The 27,683-nt window shown below is 36.1% G+C and overlaps 1 protein-coding gene across 1 annotated transcript in view; it reads right to left on the minus strand.

Moving 5' to 3' along the window:
• LOC148942778 (guanine deaminase-like) overlaps window positions 1-27,412 on the minus strand; it is a 50,950-nt gene extending 23,538 nt beyond the window's left edge. Inside the window, exons 1-2 of the mRNA XM_089102352.1 lie at window positions 27,211-27,412; window positions 26,169-26,318 (exon numbers count right to left, since the gene is read on the minus strand). Coding sequence (XP_088958478.1) covers window positions 26,169-26,318; window positions 27,211-27,412 — 352 coding nt within the window. The remainder of the gene's footprint in view (window positions 1-26,168; window positions 26,319-27,210) is intronic.
• Window positions 27,413-27,683: the final 271 nt, after the last annotated feature.

Consider the following 27,683-nt stretch of genomic DNA (forward strand, 5'->3'; position numbering starts at 1 on the left):
CTTGGAGAGTAGATATGGATAATTCTCAAAAAAATTCTGGTGGAATATACTACTGACCGTATATTTCGTTTTTATGATTTCCTTGACTATGAGAACCCTGCTAACCTTGAACTATGGAAAGATTTTGAGACCGCGAAGGCAAACCCCAAAGGAGGACCACATAGAGACGACTGAAATGCAGAAGTTAAACCTGGAATCCCTTGAAAACGACTAAGAAAAGAAACAGGGTGGACATTAGGAAACAAGTAGGTATAGATGTCCTCACTCGGTAATGTTATGTCCAGTCCCCTGCTCTAACTATCGTTTACGTAAAACCGTGTGGCTACGACGCTGCAATATGTGCAGTGCGTGAACAATGAAGGCATAAGAATGTATAGTAAATTAACACCTCACATATAATGATATAGTCTAACTCATACTTAAATCACTGTTTTAAATTTTGTGTAGAATTAAACAAGCGTTGAAGGACATTAAAATAAAATGTGTGCAATAAAGTATACTGAAGTGTATAATGAGAGACCTTACTTAAAGTTAAGAGCATAAAACTCTTTAAATATCGTCATTTTCCTAAATCGCTGTGATTTTCTGATGGAAATTCTATGCGTTTGAAACAAGCATAGTAATAACGTCGAAATGTTGAAATCAATATGATATTAACCTATCAATATCTGTGTAATAATATCAGTGTAGTTGCTTGTTTTTTCCTTGTAGCATAATAATCACCGTTGAGTGTACCTAATCGTATTGTTTACTATCACTTTTATATATTATAACCTACTCTTTATAAAGAACATGTGATTCTGCCTAGATATTTCTATTCCAGGAAATGGAATGACCTAATGGAAACCAATCATCACTAATACATGATCCAGTAAAGATACAACACAGTAGCATTTATCTTCATCATTCGTCAGCCAACGAAGAATACTCACAATAAATTCCAAGCAATGACGCAAGGACAATAATATTACAACGACCTATCACATACCTTGTGAATCAGGTAGCATTACCTAGTAAATTTCAGTAACCAGTATATAGAAGAAATGTATAAAAGCGGCAATCCTGAGAACCCCATTGAACAGCATGTCGTGAAACTGCGTAACATTCATAGAATAACTATCCTGGGAACCCCATCAATTTGCAAGTCACAAAATTGCAAATACTTCCCAAAATGACTTTCGGGAGAACCTCAGCAACCAGCATAAAGTAGAAAAACATAACTACCATCCTTGATAAACCCTAGAGACCAATATATTGCATAACAGTATGTTTAGGACATTTGACGAACCCCATCAATCTACATGTCGGGGAATTGCGAGTTGAACACCAAAGAAACATTAATCAAAAAGCCCTACCCCTACTATTCAGTAAGTATTACAAGATAGTTTCTGGAGAATGATCCTAAAAACCAACTTTTAAACATGGAAACCAAAAGTAACCCCAGTGACTAAACCCTGAGTGACTATATACTTCAACCATAAGTTAAAGACGATATGTTGAAGGAGATACTAAGATTTAGTTTCTACCCATAAACGTTGATTCCCATATGATTAGTTAAGAAAAAAACCCATCTTCCATAATGAGGCAAGGCAGCACGAACAATTTTATACGGGAACTACAATCTCTAAGTGCTTTAAAATCTCCCAATAATGAAATGCTGAAAGGAAACTCAACCCATCTATTAACAATGCACTCCCAGTGATTAGCCTCTCAACGATAACATGCCCTTTAAACTATTCAAAGATAGCATGTGGAAACGAACTCTGAGATCAAATTTTAATACACCTGTAAATAGAAGTATAAATTTCCCTTCTGATAGATTAAAAATAAACCAATAATCCATGATGAAAAGAGCTGCATTAGGACACTTTTATACAGGAAGAACGAACTGTAGGTGTTCTAAATCTTGAGAGATAAAGTGAAAAAGGAAAGAGAACCCCAGAGATAAACCCATTAGCATTTAACCCATCAAACGACAGAACAAGTGAGTACGATAAGAGACACGCAGAATGGTGAAATAAACGTGAAGTTACATGTATCTATTAATAACTTTGGTAACTTGTTAATAGTGCTCAAAGAGGAAAAAACCCAGTGAAGTTTTTTTAGTACTATTAACAGTGAATATGGTAAACCCAATACTGTATGTCTCAACCCATTCATATATATGTGTGTTGCTATTTACTTAGGTAGAGCTATGTATAGAACTGTTGCATTATTCCATTAATTTAGCATAGGTAGAAGGCATAATTATCCCCAAAGCAAGCGTAAGATAGAAATGTAATTCAAATGCTTATAAATAGTGCATTTTCGAATAATATGGTTATTATCATATTATAAGAAGTCTTAAAATAGTATTAGTATAGTCCCAACCACATAAAATATTATCATGGGAAATGTAGGAGTTATCAGTGTTAGAAGTAGAAATGAAAAAAAAATTGTGTAGTATCTAAACCGTAGTTATAGAAAAATCTTAGTCCGGTAAGGAACCTTAGAATAAAAGATACAGTAAAATGAGAAATGTAATACCAGGATAAAAACAAAAGAGTTGTCAGGAGTGCTTACGTAAAAGAATTACAGTGTTGATAAAGGTTGTACAAGACAATGTATAAATTAATTTCAAAATATTTTAAAAACTAAGGGCGATCAGACCTAATGATGGGGGCATAATTAAACAACGGGAAGGGTAATATTTACCGTGAGAAGAAAATAAAACTAACTTAAGTCTTTCTCTCCTTAAATAAAAGAAACTTTTCCTTTCATAAAGATAACTTCTCTTCAGTTTTAATAAGAAAGGAACAGCCATACTGATAAAAATATCCCCAAATATTTCACGGAATATTCTATCGTTTATCTTATTTCCCATTTTAAGCTTCTTTCGAATTTCTAACGAGGAGAGAAAACCTACAATTTATACTTATCAGATATCCCTTTAAAAACACCAAACAAAAGAGATGATTAATATTCGCATACCAACCTGATGAGCTTTAAGCAAAAATAAAAGTCCTATTTTGTATAGCTTTATATTGCTTTGTTCCTGTGAACAAAAGAGATTTTTAGGATTTCCCAAAATTCTTGACAGATTTCAAGAGCGGAAAATACTAGTTGATTTTGCAATACAAAAGAAGTGCATTCCTTTGATATCTGAAATCAGAGGGATTTGAATATTCGCAAAAAGTACTTCACAAATTTCGGAACATTGTTTAAAACAAAGTATGGAATTCTTTAGGAATGTGAGATTTAAATGTTTGATAATTAGGATAAAACTATTGGACTGTGGTACAACATAATAAGAATATTTTGTCAGCATAATAAGAGTGTGGGGGTGCCCAAAAATGATTTGGTCGAATGGTGAATTGGTTTTTAGTGATTAGAAACAAAATCAGTGATATATCTTGGTGAAAATACGTTTTGATGAGCAGACTTAAATCAGACTGAAATCAGGCATCATTATGAAATCAGACTAGATTCAATGAATATATAGCATTGAGGTACGTTTTGGTCAGAGATTTGCAGTTCTTGTCTTATATTCGTTGGCTGCTGTCCATATCAATGTAAGTCACAATAAATCTATTACTTTATCAATTGTGTTTTTCTTCTATATATGTCAGTATCCCGAACTTTGGTAAGTAATTAGTTATCCGTGTCTTCAGCATCGCTCCCAAAAGGAATCTGATCTTCATGATACATTAGAGAAACTTGGTAAAGAGTTTGACTCCACATATTATGGCTACGCTTCTATATTTAGTTTTCAGAGTGGAAACATCTTTTTGGATTTACTCACTTTGGACTTGAATTAATTAAAAGCTTTGAACATGAATTAATTCAGTGACCCTAGCTAACTCATCTTTCATCAGCGATAATATTTGATAATATATCAAAACCCATTCCGGTTCAAAAAATGGCAAAGAGAGTATGCCAGGAATGCAGATTAAGATTTACTATTAACTCTATTCAGTGCAGTAGCTGTGAGTTTTACCTCCATGAACATTGCTCCGGTATAGAACGTTCTAAGTGGTCAAAAAATTGGCTTTGCCTAGATTGTACTACAAAAGAAGATACTAATGACAAGGTAGTACCTTTTGATGACTCTTTGTTTTGTTCCACCCAGACCCCATCTACTGTTAAGATACCTCCACGTCACCCATCGGGAAGTGACCTAGTCAACATTTTGAAGGAAGTTAGGTCATCACCCATATCGTCTCTCTAAGTAATTCCTTGCCAAACCAGTTTCATGCCCCAGGACGGTCCCCCCTCAACCACGTCCAATGTGTCCTGTGAAACCAATCTCGTAAAAAAAAAACTGATTTCAGTTGTCAAACCCCTGACCAAGCTACAGTATTCAAGACCTGTGCTTCCTGCCAGTCCGACTTGTTAAACAACGTTCCTACTGCACCTAAAACAAGACACCTCCTCCCTCGAATGCAGCAGTTATTATCATTGATGAGTGAACTTGAAAATGTTGTTATAGAAATGTCTACCCTAACCACTTCAAAAAGTGTTAGAGTATGTAGCCCCCAATCTTTTCCAATCCAGGAAAAGGAGAAATCCCCAAGTTCTGTTAAAACCAATATTCAAACAAGACTTATTGATGCTAATGTTGCTCCTGATAACATCATCAAAAATCAAAATTTAACAGATGACAAGGTCAACAACAAAATTATATATACGAATTCAGTGATCTCCGGTTCAACTGAGATAAAAAAGACAAGTTTGTGTGTTTAAAGGATTAAACTATCTTGGTTTTAATCCCCTCTCAGGCACAAGTGTTCAAGGTCAAGTTCATTCTGAAATTGACCTTAATTATACATGTAAAACCGGGTGTGAGTTCAATACTAGTGATGAACTATCCAGGAAGCAAGTTAATGCTAATAAAGGTATATGAAAATATGCCTGGAGAGGGGTTTGCACAAAGGAAGAGTCGTGTTAAAAAGCTCTTAAATAGTGCCTGAAAAATTTAAACCCACAGTCAGCACCCCCTCCAATTCCTTCTCTCATCAGTTTGGGCCTGTTAAAAAACGATTTACATCAAACCTTCCCACCATTACATCAAAGGTCACTGAGATACCGCAAGCAGTTCAGCTCAACGAAAACAAATTCTCCCCCCTCCAAGAGTGCCAAGAAAACAGTGTCAAAAAACGAGAGTCACCGATCCTGTCAAGTAACACACCAGTGTCCATTGAAGTACCAACACCAGCTCATCCCGGGGAATTTAAGACCCCCCCCCCCCCCGTATTCCATCACCACAAAGAAGACCCTACTTCCATCCATTCGTTCCCAGGTACTTCGGGTTATGGAAGCATCGAATTACGTGACTCTAGTGTAAACCAGTGTTTTAGTTCTAACTTATGTCCCCCCAAATCCCAAGTTAATATTATCCCCATAATTTTTCCAATTTCCTCCTTTTCTCTCAAGCCCGGTCCAGCCCCGCCTTTTAATCCTGCCTCTCAAACGAATCCCAGCCTTCATCCTGAAAAAGATGCCTCTCCTCTCCCAGATCCACGTTCTTCCCCCCCCCCCACTATCTCCCACAGTTAACAATCGAAAACTTGTCCCCTTTAGTAACCGTTTTACTTTCCCAAAGCTGCTTGTTACGAACGCCGAAAGCCTCAATTTTGACAAATTGATCGAGCTAGAGACCCTCTCTCAAGTACACAAAATTCATGAAATTGCCGTAACTGAGGTCCAAGCACAGAACCCTGATTTATTGAAATTTAATAACCACTCCCAATTCATAAAACTTTGTCCTCATGATCACCCCCTAGGTAAAAAGGGAGGTGGAATACTGTTATTTGTAAATAATTATCTCTTTCCTAAATTAATTCATGCTCCCAACCTTTCAGATTACAATGAAATCATTTGGTTAAGTGTAAGACTCAAAGTTTTACCACGCCCCTTTAATTTGATTGTGGTTTGCTGGTTCTATTATTCCCCAAACCAAAACGCTGCACAAAGACAGCGATTTTACCAACAACTGCATAGTAGTGCCGACTTTGTCCTATGCAAATTTTCGAACGCCGGTATTTTCTTAGTAGGTGATGCTAATGATCTAAAGTCAAATTCCCTTTGTAGTTCCTCAAACTTAAAACAAATAGTTAATACCAACTACAAAAGGAAATTCTACCCTTGATTTGATTTGCACCAATATGCAGGCTTTCTATGCCCCTCCTGCCCCCTTTCCCCCGTGAGGAGGAAGTTACCATTTATGTCTATTAACGAAGCCTCTCAACAGCTTTAATCATACTTTTTCTGTTACTGAGTTCTCTTATCGCCCAATTTCTAATGATGGCCTTTACGCATTTGGATCTTGGATTACCAATGAAAACTGACTGGGTGTCAAATCAAAAAATAACATTAATTTTAAAGTCTCCGAATTCCAAAATCTGATTAAAACAACATACATAGATTCCTTCCCTGTGAAAAAATTAAAAACATGTTCTAATGACAAACCATACATTACTAGCCAATTGAAAAAATTAATTAGAATTAAATTATAATTATTTAGAATTAACTAGCCAATTGAAAAAATTAATTAGAATTAAATTGAATCTATTAGAGTGGTAAAACATCCGAAGCGAACTCACTGCGTAAACATATACAAAAAGAAATACGTAAATCTGCTTTTTCATATTACAAATGCAAAGTCCAGGATTTGTTTTCTACAAAGCCAAAACAATGGCATAATAGAATAAAGAAAATTTGTGGGAAAACACGTAATAATATAGATTTCCATTTCCATGAAGACCCTTCAGTTACAGCCAATGATCTGAACAGGTTTTTTTCTTCGATAATTCAGAACCTCCCTCCCCTTTCTTTTCACACTCCTTATGATTTGTGATCTCTCAATTTTCCCATTATTTCTCCCTCGGATGTGGAGGCAAAAATTAAGAACATTAAAAAGTGTAGTACTTGTCCACTAGACATCCCGATTGTACTAATTAAAGTCTTTGCCGACTATCTCTCAGAGCCTTTGTCCTTCCTTTTTAATGAAATTACCTCTAGTGGTAAATTTCCAAATTGTTGGAAATTATGTTTTATTACTCCCGTAAAAAAGAAAGGTATCAATCAAGATTTTGATGGTGTCCGTCCCGTTACTCTTACTCCAGTTTTTTCGAAGTTATATGAAAGCTTTTTAGCTGAGTGGTTGAAAGTAAAGTTTATTTCAAATGTTGACCAAAGACAGTTCGGAAACCAACGATCTACATCTACTTCCCACTATTTTGTTCACCTTATGGACACAATATGTAACACACTCGAAAAACCTGGCTCAATGTTATCACTGTTGCCTTGCAAAAAGCTTTTGATTTAATCAACCACAATATACTATTAGAAAAGCTATCTAATGACTTTCAAGTTGACCCTTATTTAATTAGAATAATTGTGTATTTCCTCTCTAATAGAACGCAAGTCGTGAAATACCTGAATGTATATTCTGATCCCCTCCAAATTTATAATGGTGTGCCCCAAGGAACCCTCTTAGGTCCAATTTTATTTCTTACAATGATAAACAACCTTGGTGTTTATTTTTCGGATGGATGGAAATTCGTTGCTGATCTAACTGTCTTAAAGACAGAATGTTTAAAAAATTCAAAAAGCAACCCAATAGACATCTTGGAATCGATATCAGCTGAAACTCTTAATGCCCACCCTTCATAACCCTGGAATAAATCCACTTTTCCCTAGTCAATATTCACCCCTTCGACCCCGCCTCCCGCGTTCTGTGTCAAGAAAAATCCCCCTTCTTGCCCCAATAAGAGTTTGCACTGAAAGATCTAGAAGAACTTTTATTCCTTACATAGTTGACATTTTCAACCAGTGAATCTCCGCAGCCGCCCTCCCCCCCCCCCCCACTCACTTTTACCTCATAGTTATTAATTTTAATGCCCATTTTGCAAATTTGGAGGTTTTTTATCTATGTTTTTAGTCACTGACTAACTTATGTTTTTATTTTGATTTATCCCCTTGTTAATTTTACGAGTTTTCTTTTTTTTTTGGCATTTTTGCTGACTTGACATTGGCCTTATAATTTTATAAGTTTAATTTGTTTTTGTTTTTAACATTTTTACGTATTTGACATTGACCCTTTTATAATTTTCTGTTGTTGTTTGATTGTTTGTTTTTGTTGTTCTTTTTTCGCTTTATTTAACGCTAAAGTGTGAATTCGGCCCTTTCGGACTTGTGATAGCCGTTTTCAGCAATAAATCTTATCTTATCTCTTATCTTATTAAGAGTTCTTCAACAGTAAGATCAAGAGTCGATCATGTTTCTCAATTAGTAAATAAATAATTTAAAATCCCACCAGAAGATTAGACAGAGTTGCATTTTCCCCCCAATAGAAGAATCTACTAAAATCCCCCCGGTAGATATTATTTATTCATAGATTTGTGGCAAAACTGGCTATCCCTTTCCTCGTTCCCCTAGAAATTAATTTGATTTGTCTTGCTTCACCCTCCCCTTCCTTTCTCCAACAGTGCCTGAAATTTTTAACTCAATCTCCCAAGCCGTTCCGAGATATAGCTCACATTCTATTTTGAAGTCAGAAACATATATTTTTTTTATATACCTTCCCCCTCCCTCAATATAAATCCTCTCTAAGTTTGAAAATCCTTTCAGAGACTAAATCCAATCCCTTTGGCTCTCCAAAGATACAGTAAATAGTTTAAAAAAAATAGGTGTACATAGCATTTTTTGATGTACTTAGGACCTGTGTCGTTTCCAGAGTGTACTTTTGGGAGTTTCTGGTAATCTTGACTCAGCAAACGATCTATCACAACTCATACAAAATACAATGTATTAGGAACGAATAGTTCGTTGGCCAATTTGATACCTCTCCCATTACACCCAACAAGATTCTTAATATTCTTGGCCTATAGAATGTTTTCCGACAGTCTTTGGGGCTATGGAGACTGGGTAGGAAGACAGACCATATGAGCGGGACTAGCTTCCCTCCGAACACTTTGTACTCTTAAAAAGGCCAACTAGAACTTTTGAAATTTATTTCAATGACTGTGCAGACATCACAAAAATATGGTCTTTTACGTAGACACTGCAGTTTCAACTTGTTACCCTTATCCATTCCTTTCATATTGCTGATACACCCTTTTTACAACCTGGATGTATTTAGTGTATATTGATTTGATTTAACTCCCTCTTCAACATCCCCTGATAGCTTCAACTTATTGCAGATGTGCCATTTTTTAAACCTGGATGCACATACAGTATTTCTATTTAGTTCCTAATTCTCGAAAGATTTTTTTTTAAATTTTCAACTTCTTATCCTGAGCTAATCCTGAGACTTAGCAGATACGTCATTTTTTTTATCCTGGATTGACATATTTTTTTCCATTCAGTCAGCATTCCACTTAACATACCCTGAAGATTAAACTGAATTCCCTTAGCTGTTCCTGATATATTATATATACATCGATGGATACATACAACATACATACAACTTGGATAGGTATAGTTTTTTGAATTAGTTTAACAACCCCTTAACATACTCCGAAAGTTTCTACATAATACCCTCAGCAGTTCCCGAAGTATTGCTGATACGCCCTTCTGAAGACTGGTATGCGCATAGTGTCCTTAAATTTAACTCAACATCCCCTTTAAGTTTCCTTGAAAGTTTCAACTTAATACCCTTAGCTATTTCCGAGGCAGCCATGGAAGATTTGGATGCAGATAATGTATTTTGATTTAGTTCAATTATCCACTTAACATACTTGACAGTTTCACACATTTCACGGTTCTTGAGATATAGCAAATACGCTCTTCTGATTACCTGAATGCACCAGGTGTCTTTTGATTTAGTTTAACATACTCATACATACTAACATACTCATAACATACTACGAGCATACAACTGTATACACGTAGTATCTTTTGATTTAGTTCAAAATTTCCCTCCATATAGCCTGAAAGTTTTAACTTAAAACCCTTATCAGTCCCTGAGGTATTACCGATACGTCTTTTTGTAAACCATGATAAGCATAGATTTTTTTAAATTTAGTTCACACCCTGAGAGTCTCATACTAATACCGTCGGGTTTTTATGTCACCCATGATGAAAAAAAAAATCCCTCGCTTACTGTATTAGCAGTAGGAACAGACTTTTCCACCACACCTCTGAAAGATCGTCTGCTACGATGGTCGATCTTATGCCAACCCTTCGGTGAACCTCAGCCAGCATTTGTCCCATCTTTGGCCGAATTCTGGAAGCCTCTAGTTGGCTCTAGACATTACCTAGGGTTCACCAAGTCTTTAACTGTCCTCCTAGTCTTCTATGTCTTGTTGGTACAGGTTGAGCAAGAAGTAATTTTTTGATAAAGCGATTGTCAGGGCAACGCAAAGCGCGGCCAAGCCAGTAAAGTCTAATGATGCCTTAGATTCAGTAAATATTGTAAGAGCACCGACGAGTTCTGTCATTTGAAGACTGAACTGACAGTTACGGGCGTAATATTTAACCCAGGAAACTGTCATCGAAGATCTCCAGAGCTTCCCCATGAGCTACTTTAATTGACCAGGATTCGACACCATAGAGAAGAACTGCAATCACTGTCGACTCAAAAATGCTCGTCTTTGTTCTTATGCTTATCTCTTGATGAATACAGAGGTGCTTAAAGAGTTAGGCAAGGACTGTGTGAAGCGTGGATATACTTCCGTTGACATCTTGATTACACCCTCCTTTCGAATTAAGCTCAAATCCCAGGTAGACGAAGCTGTCTACCTTTTCAAGTGGGAGACTATAGAGGTGTAGCTGATCGTTTTTTTTAAAGTTCAGATCAAGAATTTCATTTTCCTTGTGCTTATCCTTAGGGCAAGGCAGGCCAAGAAATTTGCCACTCTGTCAAGTCTTTACTAGGCTGATTCTGAAATCAGGGCCAGAAACTTTACATCGTTTGCGTAGTCAAGGTCTTTCGAATTTATATTTCTACTTGACACCCCATTCCAATTCAAGAAATGAGGACTATTTACTATAGAATGTGACTCTTGATGCGCATCCTTGGTAATACCAGTGTCTCGATAGCAGCAGAACAAAAAAAGGAAACATCAGTGCTTCCTATGCAGAAAAAAAAACAATTATTTTTCTTGTTGTTCAAGCCAAGAGATTTTTCTTGCTGTCCTAGCCAAGAGACTAAGTTTCCTCTGTAGGGTTTCCGGCCAAGAAGATTTCAATGGTGTACTTTGTATTCCGATACCAAAGCCTTTCTAGGGGGTTTGGGCTATTTTTTGGGTTACTATGGGCGATGTTCGTCCTTTACTAGGTTGTACCTATTGCAACAACCATGATAATACAAATAAGATTTTATAAGGAACGTTGGGATACGCATATATTCAGGGGGATGACAGCGCCCATTTTACTGCAGACAGTCTGTTTCTGTGTAGTCTATATTTTTGTAGTAGTCTTTGTGTGTCCATGTCTGTGCAATGGACTACTGTGCAGGGTGTGTGTGGAGTGGTATGTAGCTCCTTTGTGTAATAATATATATATTATACATAACATTAGTGCTAGCCAAAATTGAAGAGAGAAAAAAGGCGTACAATTTAAATAAAACAGTGGAACAAAAAAAAAGGAAAAATAACAACGGAACTCTAAATGTTAAGAATCCGAAAAGTTTTAATCCACGTCCGGGAGCCTATATCAACAGAAAAAAAAAGAAAAACAAAGCAAAAATTCTAATGAGTTAGATCATCTAAAGAAAAAGACAAAAACAATACAAGAGAAAAAGCAAAAATAAAAAAAAAAAAATTTTTTTGTTTTTTTCATTCTGTTTTGTTTTTCTTTTTCTTTAAATGATTTAACTTTTTTTTCCTTTTTCCTTTTTTTCCCGCTGATATACGGGAAAAACCGTGATTCCCGTTTTTTCCCCTTTTTTTCTCCCGGACGCGGAGTCGAAATATTCGGATTTTTATTATTAAAGTGTTGTTTTTGGTTTTTCTTTTGTTTGGTTCCACTGTTTAATTCAAACTTTACCCGTTTTTTCTCTCTTTAATTTTGTAAATGGAAAAGCAGTGTCAGGCACGTGCACAGGAACTTGTTTCGGGGGAGGGACAATCCTTCGAAACAGATGATAAAAGGCACATTATAGCACGTAACATCTACAAAAACCAAAAGAAAACATATCAAGAAATAGAGACTCACCCTATATTGCAAATTGCAACCTAAGAGCAGAGCTAAGAACAAAATTTTCCAGAATCTCATCTAATGATACAGATACATCTGGATGGACATTCTAAAGTGCAAAGCCATTTAGTCGGCCTTCATCCATTTGGCTACGGAAATAGATTGTTAGCCTTTTCACTGAAGAAAATTACCTTTCAACACATGCTTTAGAAGCGGGAATAAAATTGAAAATGCAGAGTAACATGTGGACGTTAGGAAATATGCCTCGTTAACACTCAGCCATGCTCTCCACTGCCGTCTTTGCAAAAAAGACAGGGACCTATCTTCAGCCACTTATCCCGCCATAGTTGAAGCTCAGTCTTCATAGCGGACTCCAAGCTTGTTAGATCTGAGGCATATAACTTTATCAGTTCTTTAACATCGCCAATATACTCTTTTACGACAAAAGATGGCAGCATTCCAATGAGGTCTTTCAGAAATTTTGTGCTATTGGAATCAAGATCCGAGTTATTGTATGAGTTGGTTCACGAATGGGATGAAAAGGGAAACTCGATAGTAAAATTCTATATTGCTTTTCTGCCGGGATATCATGTGCGATGTTGACAACATTTTTCTTGAGTGGCATGGCAATGGTGATTTACAGTTCTTGGCATATGCACATGACTTCCGAAAGCAGCAGACTAAACTTCTCCTCCGCCTTATTTCGTGTATCTTGAAAAATTTTTGTCACATTTTCGACAAACTGAATGCACATAGCCATATGAATGTCTTCTAACTGCAGCAACTAAGACAATTTCAGTGTGTATGCCAGAAAAAATCCATGACAATAAGGGTCACTATATAGTCCAAGCTCAGGGTGTTATTGAGCAGACTCCTGGCTTTTGACGAGGCCACGTAGTTCCCATTTGTCTCTATATCTTCTAGGGCCTTAAAGATCGGAAGAACTAACTGTTTGTATCTATATCGCATTGTTTCTTTCGACACATCAAGTTTCACACACTCCTTTCAGATTGACTTCAGTAAAAGTTTTTAAGACAGCGTTTCACTTGGCACTGAAGTGAAAGAAATTAACTGTTTCACGAATAACCATCACACAGTGCTTGATATCAGGGATCTTGCTCGAGTCTGTCAATACCAATTTCAAGGAGTGGGCGACACAGTGAACACACTTGGCGAGTGGCTATTAAATGCCCACTCATATTTGCAGCCATATCATATCCTTATCCCCTGCACAGTTTTATATCGAGATCAAGTTTATACATTCAACTTAGGATAAATTGACCGAGGCTTTCACCTCACAAGTCTTCAACAACAGCAAACTCAACAAAACCTTTCCTGATCTGAAAAGTTTCGCTGTCCAAAAATCGAAGCCCTAGAGAATCGAGAAGCCCTTTTCTGTTCCTGCCTTGATATGTCGGTTGTCGCGTCCGCCAGGATGGTGAAAAACAAGCCGATTTCACTTGATCAACAATCTCTACAGTAATGAGCGTCCACAAATATCAACTAGTTCGGTCTGAATTCTGGAGCTGCAGCACTGGGCATTACCCGCACTTTTCTCAAACACCTCTTTCACTATTGGATCGTCTTTCCTCCGATAGCGGACGGTACTAACATTTCCATCGTTTTTTACTGGTTATAAAAAACGGTCAATTTCCCCGAATCCTTGTCCCCACACAGTGCAAGTCCTTGCCGTCCACACAATAGTATTTTTTCTATGATGAGACGAAGCATTGTCTGTTTATTTCTATTTCATCTCTTTTCTGAGTATTCAAGACTTCCAACATACAGGACTTTCGCCTGCTCACTGTTGCCTGAAAACTTTCCCCCCAAACAACAGCGTCTGTATGGTAGGAGTTTGACTAATGTTTAGAAAAGTCTTCCTGGTCGTTTTTCCAATTCAGGTGAGGCTCCATGACAAGCTGTCCTAATTTTGGGTGAGACCCCTTTCTGGCTTGATCACGAGCAAACAGAGCACAATATTTGCAGGAACACCCTTTTTTCACTGAAGAAAATGCTAGCCAAGCGTACTTATCCGTTCAGCTAACTTGAAACTTCCTTGTTTTTGAGCCTGTGACATGAACTGGGAAAGGATAGTCCATGTTTGTTTTAAAAGGCCCTTTCAGTAAATTATACTTTGTTTCATCGGAAACTGAAACTCTTCTTTCAAAAAAGGTTCCAATTTCAAGCTCAACGTCAATGTTTATTTCATCACGTCTGTCTGCTACTACCTCAGCATTTGGTATTGATTTTTTGAGCTGAAGTCGAAGGTTCAGTCACAACGGCAATGTTGGGCTGGTCACTATTGCCACTTTTTTCCGAGTCAACCTCACTAATTCGTCGTTTTAACCCCAAAGCTGGAGAACACTCTGTTGTTTTTTCAACATTTTCACACTTGTCCTATCTTTAGCAACACTTGGTTTTAGACTGTCAACTAAAACTTCCTGGGTTTAATTGCAAGAATGGCCACTTCATCTCTTAGAGAAAGACCATCTACGAACAGATGATCTTTAAAAATTAACAGTTAGCTCAAAGATTGCTTGACAGAGGGTGAGAAGTTGGACAGTATATGGATTAATACTATGCTGGTGACCCCAGCGGGTAATTTACAGGCCGAAAAATCATCGAAAACGATGATTACATTATGTTTAGATCAGTAATTAGCCACTATCCCTTATTCTGTGAGTGAGAAGTACCAGAAAATTATGCAAAAAAAATTGTGAGATTTTGGGGAGGACCCGAGCCCGGTGGCCCCCCTACATACGTGCCTGAGCATTGTGGTCTAAGTAGTTATTTATATAATAATAATGCATATGCATAAATTGTTGGTTGTTTGTCGCATTAAAAACACTAAGAAAACAAGAAACACGTCAGTAATCAACTGTCACATCCATCTACAATGTTTATCACTTTTTGTTTGGGATTGGCTATAGACCTAGTACATAGGTATATGTGAGTTCCTTTGCTAGATATTTATTGATTGGCCTCTTTTGGAGGGAACTTAACCAGAGAATTAGAAATTTCAGTTTCCAGTGAGCCTCTTCCAAAGTTTATACGGCCATCCTTTTCATAATAAACTTACATGCCCCCGGGGCATAACTTACAGCCTTTGCCCCTGGGATCTGGGGTTTTCGTCAATCCCAGAGGCACTTTTATATGATCCTCTGACTGTTTTGAACAAAACGGCTATCTCAAAGTTTCGATCAGATGCATTCCGTAAACAGAGTTCGTCAGAAGAGAAGGGCTAATTGCCCTTTGATCACTTTTTATCGTAAAAAAGGAACTAGAACTTTCAATTTTCAATCAAATGAGCCTCCCCAAAAGTTTTTTCAATCACTCCTTCAATAAAAACCTTATATGTCCAAGGGTTATAGCTTACAACCCTTGCCCCTGGTTTTGGGGGGGGGATGCGTCAACCCCGGAGGCACTGTTGTATAATCGTTGGAAAATTTCAAAAAAAATAGCAATCTTAAGATTTTTATTGGATTCATTTCGGAAAAAGAGGCAAGGAGGGAGGAGGGTTAGTTTCCCTTTCAACTAGAACTTTCAACTTCCAATCAAATGAGCTCCATCCAAAGTTTATAAAACCGACCCTTCCATAAAAACCTTATAAGCCCCAGGAGCATAACTTGAAACCCTTGCCCTTGGCCTCCGGGGGCTGTTTCAACTTCGGAGGCATTGTTATATGATCTTGGGACTATTTAAACAGAATGGCAATCTCAAAATTTTGATCGGATGTATTTGGGGGAAAGAGGACGTGGTGGAGGGCTAGTTGCCCTCCCTTCCCTTTTGATTCGTAAAAAGGGAACAGGAACTTTAAATTTCCAATCAAATGAGCCTCTTCCAAAGTTTATACAGCGACCCCTTCAAGAAAAAAAACTTATATTTTCCCCGGGATCAGGGGGGGGGGGCGTGTTGACTCCAGAGGTTTTGTAAAATGATCTTTTGACTAATTGAACAAAAAGACTATCTCAAAATTTTGACTGGATGCATTTGAGGAAAAGAGGGAGTGGTGGGATAGTTGTCCTCTGATCAATTTTGACTCTTAAAAAAGACCCTAGAACTTATAATTTCCAAAAAATAAACCCCCTCCAATGTTAAAACGACTACACCTTCCATATGTAGTGCCTCTGGGAAAGAAATCATATAACACATTCAAGCCTTATGGCATTTACTATTGGGTACTAAAGCTTTCAATTTCCAATTGAATGAGCCCCCTCCGAAGTTAATTTGACTACCCATTCCATATTGTGCCTCTAGAAAAAAATAAATAATAAATAAAACATTCAAGCCTTATGGCTATGTTTTTTTCTCAGTGAATTACTTTGGAAATGAATATATTTTTGTCCAATATCTCGTCTCTACTCTCTTGTCATATTACCCCTTTTTGAGTCTTTCTACCTTTCAGAATACTTTTATTTGAACATTACTACAAGCTTTTCTACTAATCCACTTAGAGGCAAAGTCTAATGAATTGGTATCTTCAGGAAGACTCTCGATAGGATACTATTCCTGTTTTTTCTGTAAAGCCGTAAATCATTTAAGCCAAATGCCTTGAAATCATAAATAAGAAATTCTAATCTTTATCATTTGTTTATTTTATTATACATAAGATTATCATCTACGTAATTATTGCAGTATCAACGCAATTTTTTTTAACTGGCAGCTCTCCTCCTAATTAAAAGAAAACTGTTCCACAAAATAAGTTTTTCAAAGAAAAGTAGAGGTCCATTAAACCAAAAATGAGTAGAAATTAAGTCAAATAATCTTCCAAGCAAAAGACTTCCACAAATCGCCGTCAACGAATAAATGAACCCCAAAATGAACAGAAATTACAATAAATAATTGAATCAAATTCAAAACAATCAAACATTAAAATCAGCAGGGCTGACAACCCCCTGCCCTTCTTAAGACCAGAAAATAATTTGCACTTTACTTAAAAAAACAACAACAAATAAATGAACATGAAGTGTTAGTTTAATAACGTATACTGATATTTATTCCTGAAGGTCTTGATAATTTTCTTATTTTTTAAAGTTAATAAAGTGAGAACATGTAAAATATATTTTTTTTTGAGTAAAGAACAAATTATATTCTGATCTTGAGAGGGCATGAGGGTTGTCAGTCCTACTCATGTTAATTTCTGCTCGTTTTGAGTCTGACTCGGTTATCTATTGTAACTTCTGTTCGTTTTGGATTTCATTTATTTATTGATGGATATTTGTGGTAGTTTTACACTCGGAAGATTAGTAACTAAATTTCTAGTAATTTTTTGGTTTATTGGAGCTCTTTAGTTTTCTCTGAAAAATTTATTCTGGGGGAAAAGTTTTTAAAATTAATTTCTGTTCGTGTCTCATTGAAATAGTCTTTCATAGAAAAAGAAAATAATATGTTTTGTATTTTTATTTATTTTTTCTATAAAAATCCATAGTTTGGCTTGCGATTTGTACGTTGAAGGATGTTTTTCAACACTTTTTAATAAAATACACCCTTTAGGAAATCTTGACAAAATGGTATTGTTTAATTTAGTTTTATATCTCCTCATGTTGATCTGAAAAAGAAAATTCAATACCATTTTAAAAAATTCTATCCATTTTGATTTTATCTATCTTTGACAACCTGGATATTCTTATGCTCTTTTGATTTGGATAAATTATAAGAACAGAAGTATTAATAGCAGCATTTTTGCAACTTTCAAATCATTACCGCTAATTACTCTTGGGATATAGCTTAGATATTTTTTTGGCGAGCAGCATACATAATGTGCCTTTTTATTTAGTATTAAAGCATAATGGACTATTTGCATGGCCGTGGGGGTTGACATACCCAATATCTTTAGAGAGTTAGTTACTAGACCGTTCAACTATGCTGAACTAAATGTCTGTCTCAAAATTTTAACTGGATCTATCTGGAAAATTAATGGGTTTGAGAGGAGGGATGCTTGCCTTCCACTCACTTTTGACTCTTAAAAATGACACTAGAACTTTTAATTTCCAATTGATTGAGATCCTTTAAAATTTTCAATAGTATTGCTAGCTATAATAGAGCAGCTCTGTGTATGATATTGCTTATATACCCTTTTAAAAACCTGCATGCATACAGTTTTTTTCGTTTATTTGAAACTCTCCTAAGCGTTTCCTAAAAGTTTCAAAGTTTAATAACCTTACTGTCATCAGTTACAGTAATCGTTGAAATGGTATTAATAGTACACACATAGTGCCTTTTGGCTAGTTCAAAATCCACCACAACTTACCCTTAAAGGTCTAACTTAATAACGTAAGCCGTTATTGAGACATTGCTGTGTGACTCTTTTGACAATCCACATACTCATAGTTCGTTTTGATGTAGTTCAAAGTCCGCCTAAATATTCCTTGATAGCTTCACTTTAATACCCTTAGCTTGCGTAATAGCAATAATTGCAGTAGCAGTAGTAGAATTAGTGACAATATGCGTATAGCACCTTTTTTTTTATCAACACCCCATTCAACACAAGCTGAAAGTTTCAATTTTATCAACTGTTTAACTGTTGATAATTGATTCAATCAATCATCAACTGTTCCTGAAGTATTGTTGATATGTCCTTTTGACAACCTGTGTGGGCATAGGTTGTTTCGATTTAGTTCAATGCAGTTTCAACATTTTCCTAACTTTTCGCCTTAATAGCCTTAGCTTTAGAATCAGTGGTAGTAGTACTAGTAGTAATAGCAGTAGTAGTAGTATGAGTAGAAGTAGAAGCATTAGGATGCAAGTATTTTCTTTTGGTTAGCTCGGAATCCCCCACAACAGGCCTTCAATATTAACCAAATTTTTCGCCTTAATGCCGTTAGCTTTAGTAGCAGTACCAGTAGCAATAATAGTAGCTGTAGCAGCAGTAGCTGTCGTAGTAGTAGCAGTAGTAGTAGTAGCTTTAGTAGTATGCGTAGAAGCAATAGTATTAGGATGCAAGTATTGAACTGTTGAACTTTGAACTTTGACTTTGTCGAATATAAACACACTAATAAACGACAACTCCAGGGACCGATCAATGAGCTCTAGGGCCTAAATGTAGACCCTGGAGAACTCGAGTGTTCATATAAATATAATCACTGATTATTGACAAAACAACAAAGTGTTAAACTTTGAAAGAGAAAAAAAGAATGCTGAAAAAAGGAACTGTGCTCTACATGAAAAAGAGAGAATCCTCCTAAACAATATTCATTTGTACTAGAAGAAAGAAGATGTTTCTCATAATTGCACCGAAACGACGGAACTGAAACAAAATCTTTTATTTTCAGGGGAATACTGTTCCATAATTTCACTCCAACGTAATTGATAGAAAAAGCTGTTCTTTGTGTGTTACAAATATCCGAGATAAGAGAAAAATGTGTAGATGACGACGTTGGAAAAGCATGATATTATGACGATAAATGAAAAAGGACAAGTTGTGTTAGTCCTTGGGGTGCTAGATTATTCAAGTATTTATACATGAAAACAGCAGTGTGGAGCCGGAAAGTTTGTCTTACTGTTAGCAACTGAGATTTAAGAAAAACTTCTTTAGTATTAGGTTTATTAAAATAAATTGACCTTACAGCTCTATTTGGTAAGATTTGAGTTCTCTTTAAATTATAACAGACAGAATTAGCCCAAACATAACAACTATATTGGATATAAGGATAAACAAGAGTAAAATAAAGGTCTCGCAAAACTTTTTGTGGAAGGAAATTTTTGAGTCAATACAAAATCCCAGCTTCTCTTGCAATTTTTATAGATAATGAATTTACATGTTCTTTCCATGATAAAAATTCATCAATGATTACACCTAAATATTTAAATTTTGAAACCCTGCATATCAAATATCCATTCTTTTGGTTAGTCCAACATCCCTCCCAACAGGCCCTGTAGATTTAAAATTCATACACAAATTTGTTCCTAAGATATAGCTGATGCTCCCTTTTGTCAACCTGCATACAGACGGCGATTTGTGATAACTCCATAATTGTAAATTTTCAGAAGAGCAAATGAAAAACTTCATAACTTTCTTTATTTCCCCTCTGATACTAATCATAAAACAAAAACAGATTGATATGTAAAATCAATGCATATCAATCTGTTTTTGTTTAACAGTTATCCGAGGGGAAATGAAAAAAAAACTTTGAGGTTTTTTGTTTGCTCTCCTGATTCTATTTTACTTTTTTAGAGTCGAGAGAGATCGGAGGGCAACTAGCCCCCCACGCCCTTTTTTCCCCCAACCCATCAGATAAAATTTTGAGATACCTATTTTGTTAAAATAGTGCAAGCATCAGATAATAAAAACTCTGGGGTTCACACTACTTCCCAGGGCCAGTGGGTAGGCGTTGTAAGTTATGCCCTGAGGTTTCTGGTTCTTATAGAACAGATACTCATATAAACTTCAAAGAGGGCTCATTTGATTGGAACTTGAAAGTTCTAGTATACTTTTAAAAAAAGATCAAAGGGCAACAAGCCCCCTTCCCGTCGACACCCTTTCCCCCCCAAATTCATCCCATAAATTTTTGAGACAGTCATTTTGTTAAAAATAGTTCAAACATTAGATAATTAAAACTCCGGGGTCGATACAAACCCCCAGAGCCCGGGGGCCAGTGTTTTAAGTTATGTTCCGGGGGAATATAAGGTTTTTATGTGAAGGGAGGTTGTATAAACTTCAGAGGTGGCTCCTTTGATTGGAAATCGAAAATTCTAGTAACCATTTGACGAGTCAAAAGGGATCGGAGGGCATCTACCACCCCCCTCCACACACACGCACAAACACATCCTCTTTTCCCAAAATACATACAATCAAATTCTGAGATCGCCAGTTTGTTTGAAAAGTCCAACGATCAGATAAGAAAAACTTTGGGGTCAACATACTCACCCTCAAAGAGCTATGGGGAAGGATTGTAACTTATGTTCTGGGGGCATATAAGGCTCTTATGGAAGAAGTGGTCGTATAAACCTCGAAGGAGACTCAAATGAATAGAAATTGAAAGCTCTAATTCCATTTTTAAGAGTCAAAAGTGATCCGATGGCAACTATCTCCCCCCACCAACTATCTTCCCCAAATGTGTCCGATCAAATTTTTATATAGCCATTATATTCAAAATAGAACAAACATCATATAAAAAAGAAGTAGTACCCCTTCTCGGTTTTCGTCGGGCCCAATAGCAGATTGACATGGGATTTTCATGAGCCCAATAGGGGGTGTACAAGTGTAGCTCCTAATCCCTCGCACCAGTGCAATGCCACCCCTGAGTCAAAAGTAATCAGAGGGCAAATAGCCCCCGCACAATTTTTTCCAAAATACACCCGATAAAAATTTTAATCCTAGTTCAAGGATTAGATAATATAACTCCGGGGTGGACACAACCCCCCAGGGCCACGAGGAAGGCGTTGTAAGTTACGCCATAGGGCCATATACGGTTTTTATGAATGGCTTCTCGTATAAACTTCAGAAGGGGTTCATTTGATTGTAAATTGAATGTTCTAGTTCCCTTTTTAAGAGTAAAAATAAATCGGAAGTCAATTAGTCTCCCTCCCCATTCCCTTTTTGTCCAAAAACCCATCCAATAGAATTTTGAGACGGCTATTTTATTCCTTTAACAGAAAGTAAGTAACCCTTCGCTTGTCAAGGTCATCCCCTAAGGTACTCTTGAGGATTAATGATCTTTTATATAACTGATTTCTCTAGTCTTGAGTTTTAGTTCTATAATGGCACTTCCCTAAGGTACTCTTGAGGATCAATAAACTTTTACGTAACTGATTTCTCTGGTCTTGGGATGTAAGTCACGCAATAGATACTGAGAGTCTTTTGAATCTTCCCGGCAATGAATTCTACGGGTGTCATGCATCACTGCGTCGTATGGATAAGAATAGCATCATGCATCATTGCACAAGAGTCAATAAACTCTAGAAAAATCGATTTCTCAGGCCTTGAATGTAGATACTGGGGACTCCTAAGAACGAAGGAATGACGTGCTAGTCAACGGAACTAACAAGTAAGTGCTAATAAATTGTTCTTAGAAATATATTGACAAAAACCCTCAACCCTCAAGTATCACCTTATGAACTAACAATTAAATGAAACGAGTAGTATCCTATTAATACTTCCAACTACATCCATTGAATTTATGAATTATTTGTCTGGTGTAAGAATCAGACGTGAGACCTGAGATTTCCTACGATATAAGAACGATGTGTTTGCCATCTGAAACAACAAGTCAATGATATTATTATTTTCTTAGAAAAACATTCTAAGCAATATGTTTCATGCACTTGCTATGCCATTGAATTGTATTTTGGTTTTATGCTTAGTGGAATGGGTTGTTTTTCATACAGTTTTGTTTTATCGAAACACATTTACAATCCGTTTACTTACCAAGTTGCAGATAATTGTATGTTATATATCATCTTTCATTAAAAAAACGTCCCTCCCTACTAGTTATTCTTAAACTTTTGAGTTCAGTCCATGGATTATTTTTGAGTCCATGCCTTAGCATGATTATTAGTAGAATATGTATTATGAGTAATACAAGGTCCCTCTCCCCTTAAAATATTTTTTCTGGTTGTAAACAAGATATGGATAGCCACGGTATCGTAATAAATATGACTAGACGCCATATCCTCCCTTTTTTAAAAAACGTCCCAAAGAAAAAAATATCTCGAAGTTGAAATAACGCCGCGAAGAAAAAAATAAGTCACGACGAAAAAAGCGTCTCAAAGTAAAAAACAAGCGTCTCGAAGAAAAATGTTACGAAGAGAAAACGTCTCAAAGTTAAAAAACCTCTCGAAGGCAAAAAACGTCGCAAAAACGTCACAAAAAAACAAAAACGTCGAAAAGTTAAAAAACTGTCTCGAAGAAGAAAACATCACGAAGAAAAAAAAAACATCTCGAGGTTAAAACAAAACGTCACGAAGTTAAAAAATTGTCACTAAGAAAAAAGTCGCGAAGTTAAAACAAAACGTCTCAAACTTAAAAAACGTCACGGAGAAAAAATGTCTTGAAGTTAAGAAACAACATCTTGAAAAAAACGTCACAAAGAAAAATAACGTATCGAAGTTAAAAAACGTAGTTAAGAAAAAAATTCTCGAAGTAAAAATTGTCTCGAAGTAAAAAGAAGTCTAAAAATAAAACAAAATGTCACGAAGAAATTAAAACTTCTCGAAGTAAAAAAAAAATCTGGAAGAAAAAAACGTCTCGAAGTTGAAAAACGTCTCGACGTAAAAACAAACATCTCGAAGTAAAAAACCGTCTCAAAGTTAAAAGAACCATCTCATGAAGAAATAAAAACGTCTCGAAGCAAAAAAACGTCTCAAAGTAAAAAACATCTGGAATTTAAAACAAAACGAATCAAATTTAACAAAAAACAAACATCACGAAGAAAAAATATCTTGAAGTTTAAAATAAACCGCGAAGAAAAAACAATATCTCGAACTTCAAAAACGTCACAAAGAAAAAAACGTCTCGAAGTTATAAAGAACATCTCTCGAAGAAAAAAATGTCTCGAAGTTAAGAAAAAAAAGTCTTGAAAAAAAGTCACAAAGAAAAAATAGCGTCTCGAATTTAGAAAAAAGACTCAAAAAAAAAAATGTCGATAAGAATAAAATGTCTCGAAGTTAAAAAAAAGTCAAAAAGAAAAAAAACATCTCGAAATTACAAAACGTCACGAAGAACTCTATTTCTAGACTTATTACCAGAAGCAATCTCACTGATAGTTTCAAACAAAGCCATGATTGATGACAATATTGAAATAAATTATCTTTACTGCATCTGTAGCATCTGTAAAGGCCGTTACCCTTAAAAAATCAGACACAACACAACCCCCAAAAAGCGGAAAAACGACAAAACAACCACTAGTCTGAAAATTCCAAGAATCAAGTCCTTTAATTGACGGTTGAATATTCAAAAAATTAAATAAAAGCACTTTTGCATACAACAAACTCAGCTACTAGATAAATTCCGAATATTTTAGCTGCTGACTAGTATAAAAATTTAATAAAAACACTTTTCACTACAACAAACTCAGATAGTTGTTAAATTCTGAGTGTTTTAGTTACCGACTGCATATAAATTTTTTTATTAAAAGCAATTTTGAGTACGATAAATTCAGTTACTTGGTAAATTCAAAGTATAACAGAATTAAGTAAAAACACTTTTATATTTCCCCCGAACAATTCCCCCGGAACATTTACGCATGTACAATTGAGTCACCAAAGAAAAAGTAAGACAATTAAAATGATTTTGTCTAAGAATTCTCGTCATTTCCCTGTGCGTAAAATTTTCCTTGGAAAGTTCACCTTCGGAATGGGAAATTTTTCCCGTGAAAACCCCCTCCGGAAAAAACCCCCCCCCCCCCAAAAAAAACGTATGTGTACATTCCAGTAAAGATACGGTACTGTATTTAAATAATGGACAAATTTCATAACTTACAGCCCTTTCCCCAGTGGCTCTGGGGGGGGGGGCCTGTCATACCTGGAGGTATATCTATTGGACCATTCAACTATGCTGGACAAAATGGCTATCTCAAATTTTTGATCAGATGACTTGGGAAAAAAAAGCGGCAAGGGAGAGGAGCCAGTTGCTCTTCAATCTTTTTGGTCGCCTAAAAAGGGCAATAGAATTTAAAGTCACCGTTCAAAGCCCTCTCTTGTTCTTTTAGGACCATTGATTTGGTACGATAACTCCAGGAGGAAAACAAACAAATAAGCCCACATTCACAATCTTTCTTCTGGCAAAAAAGACAAAATGTCACATTTTGCAAATAGGAGCTTAGTTTTCTGATACGCTGCACCTGATGTTGTGATTTTCATTAAGATCCCTTACTTTTTGGGGTATTTATCCCTTTTTTCAACAATAAGGCAAATTTTTTCAGGCTCGTAGATTTTAAGGGGTAATATTAAACTTAATAAATTTTATGTATTTGAACGGAGGATAAAAACAAACAATTCTCTTGATGTGTCTATTGTTTTCGAAATTTCGTTTTTTAGAGTATCGGTTAATATTGGGCCGAGTTACTTCTGACAGTTCATTTCTACGAACTGTTTGATTCCCCTCTATCGAAAGTTAACCATGATTGGACGTCGGTAGTGACACAGTAATTTATTTAAGTTGTGACGTATTTTGAAACGTTTAGCTTTTTCTTTATTGTGTTTTTATTTAGTTTTTCTTTTTAATTATTGGTGTGTCTTCTTGCATTTTGTAGAAAACGGTTGCAAATAAATAAATAGTTATATCCGGTCCATACAAAGTAGTAATAGTAGGCTAATACCGTTAATTTTAGGATCATTTATCCAATAATACTGAACGTTATATAGCATTGCATAGCTGCGTACCCTTTTGTTTGGGGGGGGGGGTATCAGTGGACCTCTCATTAGGGGTTCAGAGGTACATTAAGCCCCAAAAATCATTTTTGCCCTCAAATTTTCAAAATCTTCACGGGAGGTGGCTCAGACAAACAGAGAGAAGTGCAGGGCAATATGCCTAACCTCCATTCATACGGAGCAATAAATTGGGACTAAACGAGCAATACATGTTTTGAAGGGGTGAAAAAAAAAACTACCCTCTTGATGCAGGAGTGGTAGTTTGCGACAAAAAAAACATTGGTTTTTGAAAATCGAAGCAGTGAGAGAAAAACTCGAACTATAGTGCGAAGAGTAAGGTGTTTAGGAGATGACAACCTCCCTTATAACCGAAATATCTGGTTTATCCCTGTACAGCAAATAATACTATATTAGCCGTTATTCTCAAAGCATTGATAAGAAACAAAAATAAAATAAAGAGGATACAGGGAGCTAAGGGCGGAGTAATTTTGTTCTGTAATTTTCGTTCGTTTTATGTCTGACTTCATCGTTTCAGACTTTATTAATAACAACCTCTGTTAGCTCTAATTTTGACTTATTGTCAAAAAGTAGTAATACTCGACTCCTTCTCAATTTCCATTCTATTTTGTTGAATATTATTCTTTGCTTTTTCGACTATAACGGTGGATAACTGATAATACATCTAATGAACAACTTCTTGGATTGTCAATCAAACTTATATACCTAATAGCAGGAATTACCTTCGGCGCCACCGATTGTGGCTAGTCTTAAAGCATCCTGATAGCTAAATGGTATATATCCGCCATTTTTTACAGAGGCAATTATGTTTGAGACAGTTATTGAACATCTCATGGCATCTAACATAGAAATGCTGTATCCTCCGGAAACATCTGAAAGGGATAATTTGCACAGTTTCACATTCAGATACATAAATTCAAAATTGAATAATGTAAAAGTGTATTTTAACTGAATTAGGGAAGCAATGAGAGAGAGCAAAGACTCAGACAACTGAGGGGTCATCGGACCTTACCTTTATGTACAAAAGCTATACCTATTTCATACGGAAATGTTAGGAGAAATTATTTAACAAGTAAAACCGTTCTGAAATAAATTTTTTGAATTAGTAGGCATATTAGTTGTTTTTTTTACTCCCATTTCAGCCAGGCAAACAGGAATTTATTTGGCTAGATAGTACAGGGATAATGAGGTTTGACCAGGAACAAATTGATAAAGTAATGCTCTCTTCACTATCCAGACCAGAAAAAATCGCTGAACAACAGATCCAAAATCCCCATCTCTAACACGTTGCGAAATTTGTTTTTTTTGCCGTTTTTGTTTATTAATTTTTTATTTTTTTGGAAAAAAATGAAATGTCACGAAACTTGTGTTTGCTATGTCTTTTTGTGTCAAATTTAAAAGCTGAAACAATATCCGATGTTAGTTTCTCCGAAACGTCAAAAAATTAATGAGAAATACTCTGTTTTTGAACAAAAATGAACAAATTTTAACGTTTTAGGTAAAAAAAAACAAGCGTTCGATAGAAGTTTCTAGATCAGTTTTGAGTTGACAAACTAGGTTTTCTGAGATACTTCAAGATCTTTTTAATACCCATCCTCCCCATTCTTCCCAAAAAACCTTGCTCTTCGCAGGCATTTGAGATCAAAATCAGTTCACCTTCATCACCATAAAAAACGACGTGGTAAAAATTATTTTCAATAAAACGTAAGACATTTGCACGTCTGATTGATCAAAGAAACAAAATCACAGGGAAAATTAAATCACAGGTATAAAGCTCATCCTCAGAAAATTCATCTTCTTGACACATCACGTTGTTGCACGAAACTCCTCTACATACAAGACAAGCTATGGTGCATTCCAGGCCATTTTTCTTGCAGGAGTATCTCTCACTGTCGGAACCATCAGCTTGGCAAGAACATTTCACTTTCTTTAGAAGATGAGGAGGAACAGCGGGGAGGTCCGTCATTTTTGGCTCTAAAACTTCGTTGCCTTGAAGGTTCCATCCCCAGCTTAGGGGGTCAACTGTATTCCCTAGTCAAAGCTGAACTGGGCTGTAGACTCGGAACGAATGATACTTCGCTGACATTATAGTCGGAGGCAGCTCTTATGGATGTACGAATGAGGTGGCAGTATTTACTTTCCTCTGGAAAGTTTGGTTCCTGGCAGTGTCAAGACTTGGCAGATCCTAGTAGTTGTAGAGTATGAGCAAAGCTTTCTTTCCAGCCGCAGGCATCTCA

This window comes from Artemia sp. Qi Xiang Cuo, chromosome 16 (assembly GCF_049724085.1).
Source record: "Artemia sp. Qi Xiang Cuo chromosome 16, ASM4972408v1, whole genome shotgun sequence".
Lineage (NCBI taxonomy): Eukaryota > Metazoa > Arthropoda > Branchiopoda > Anostraca > Artemiidae > Artemia > Artemia sp. Qi Xiang Cuo.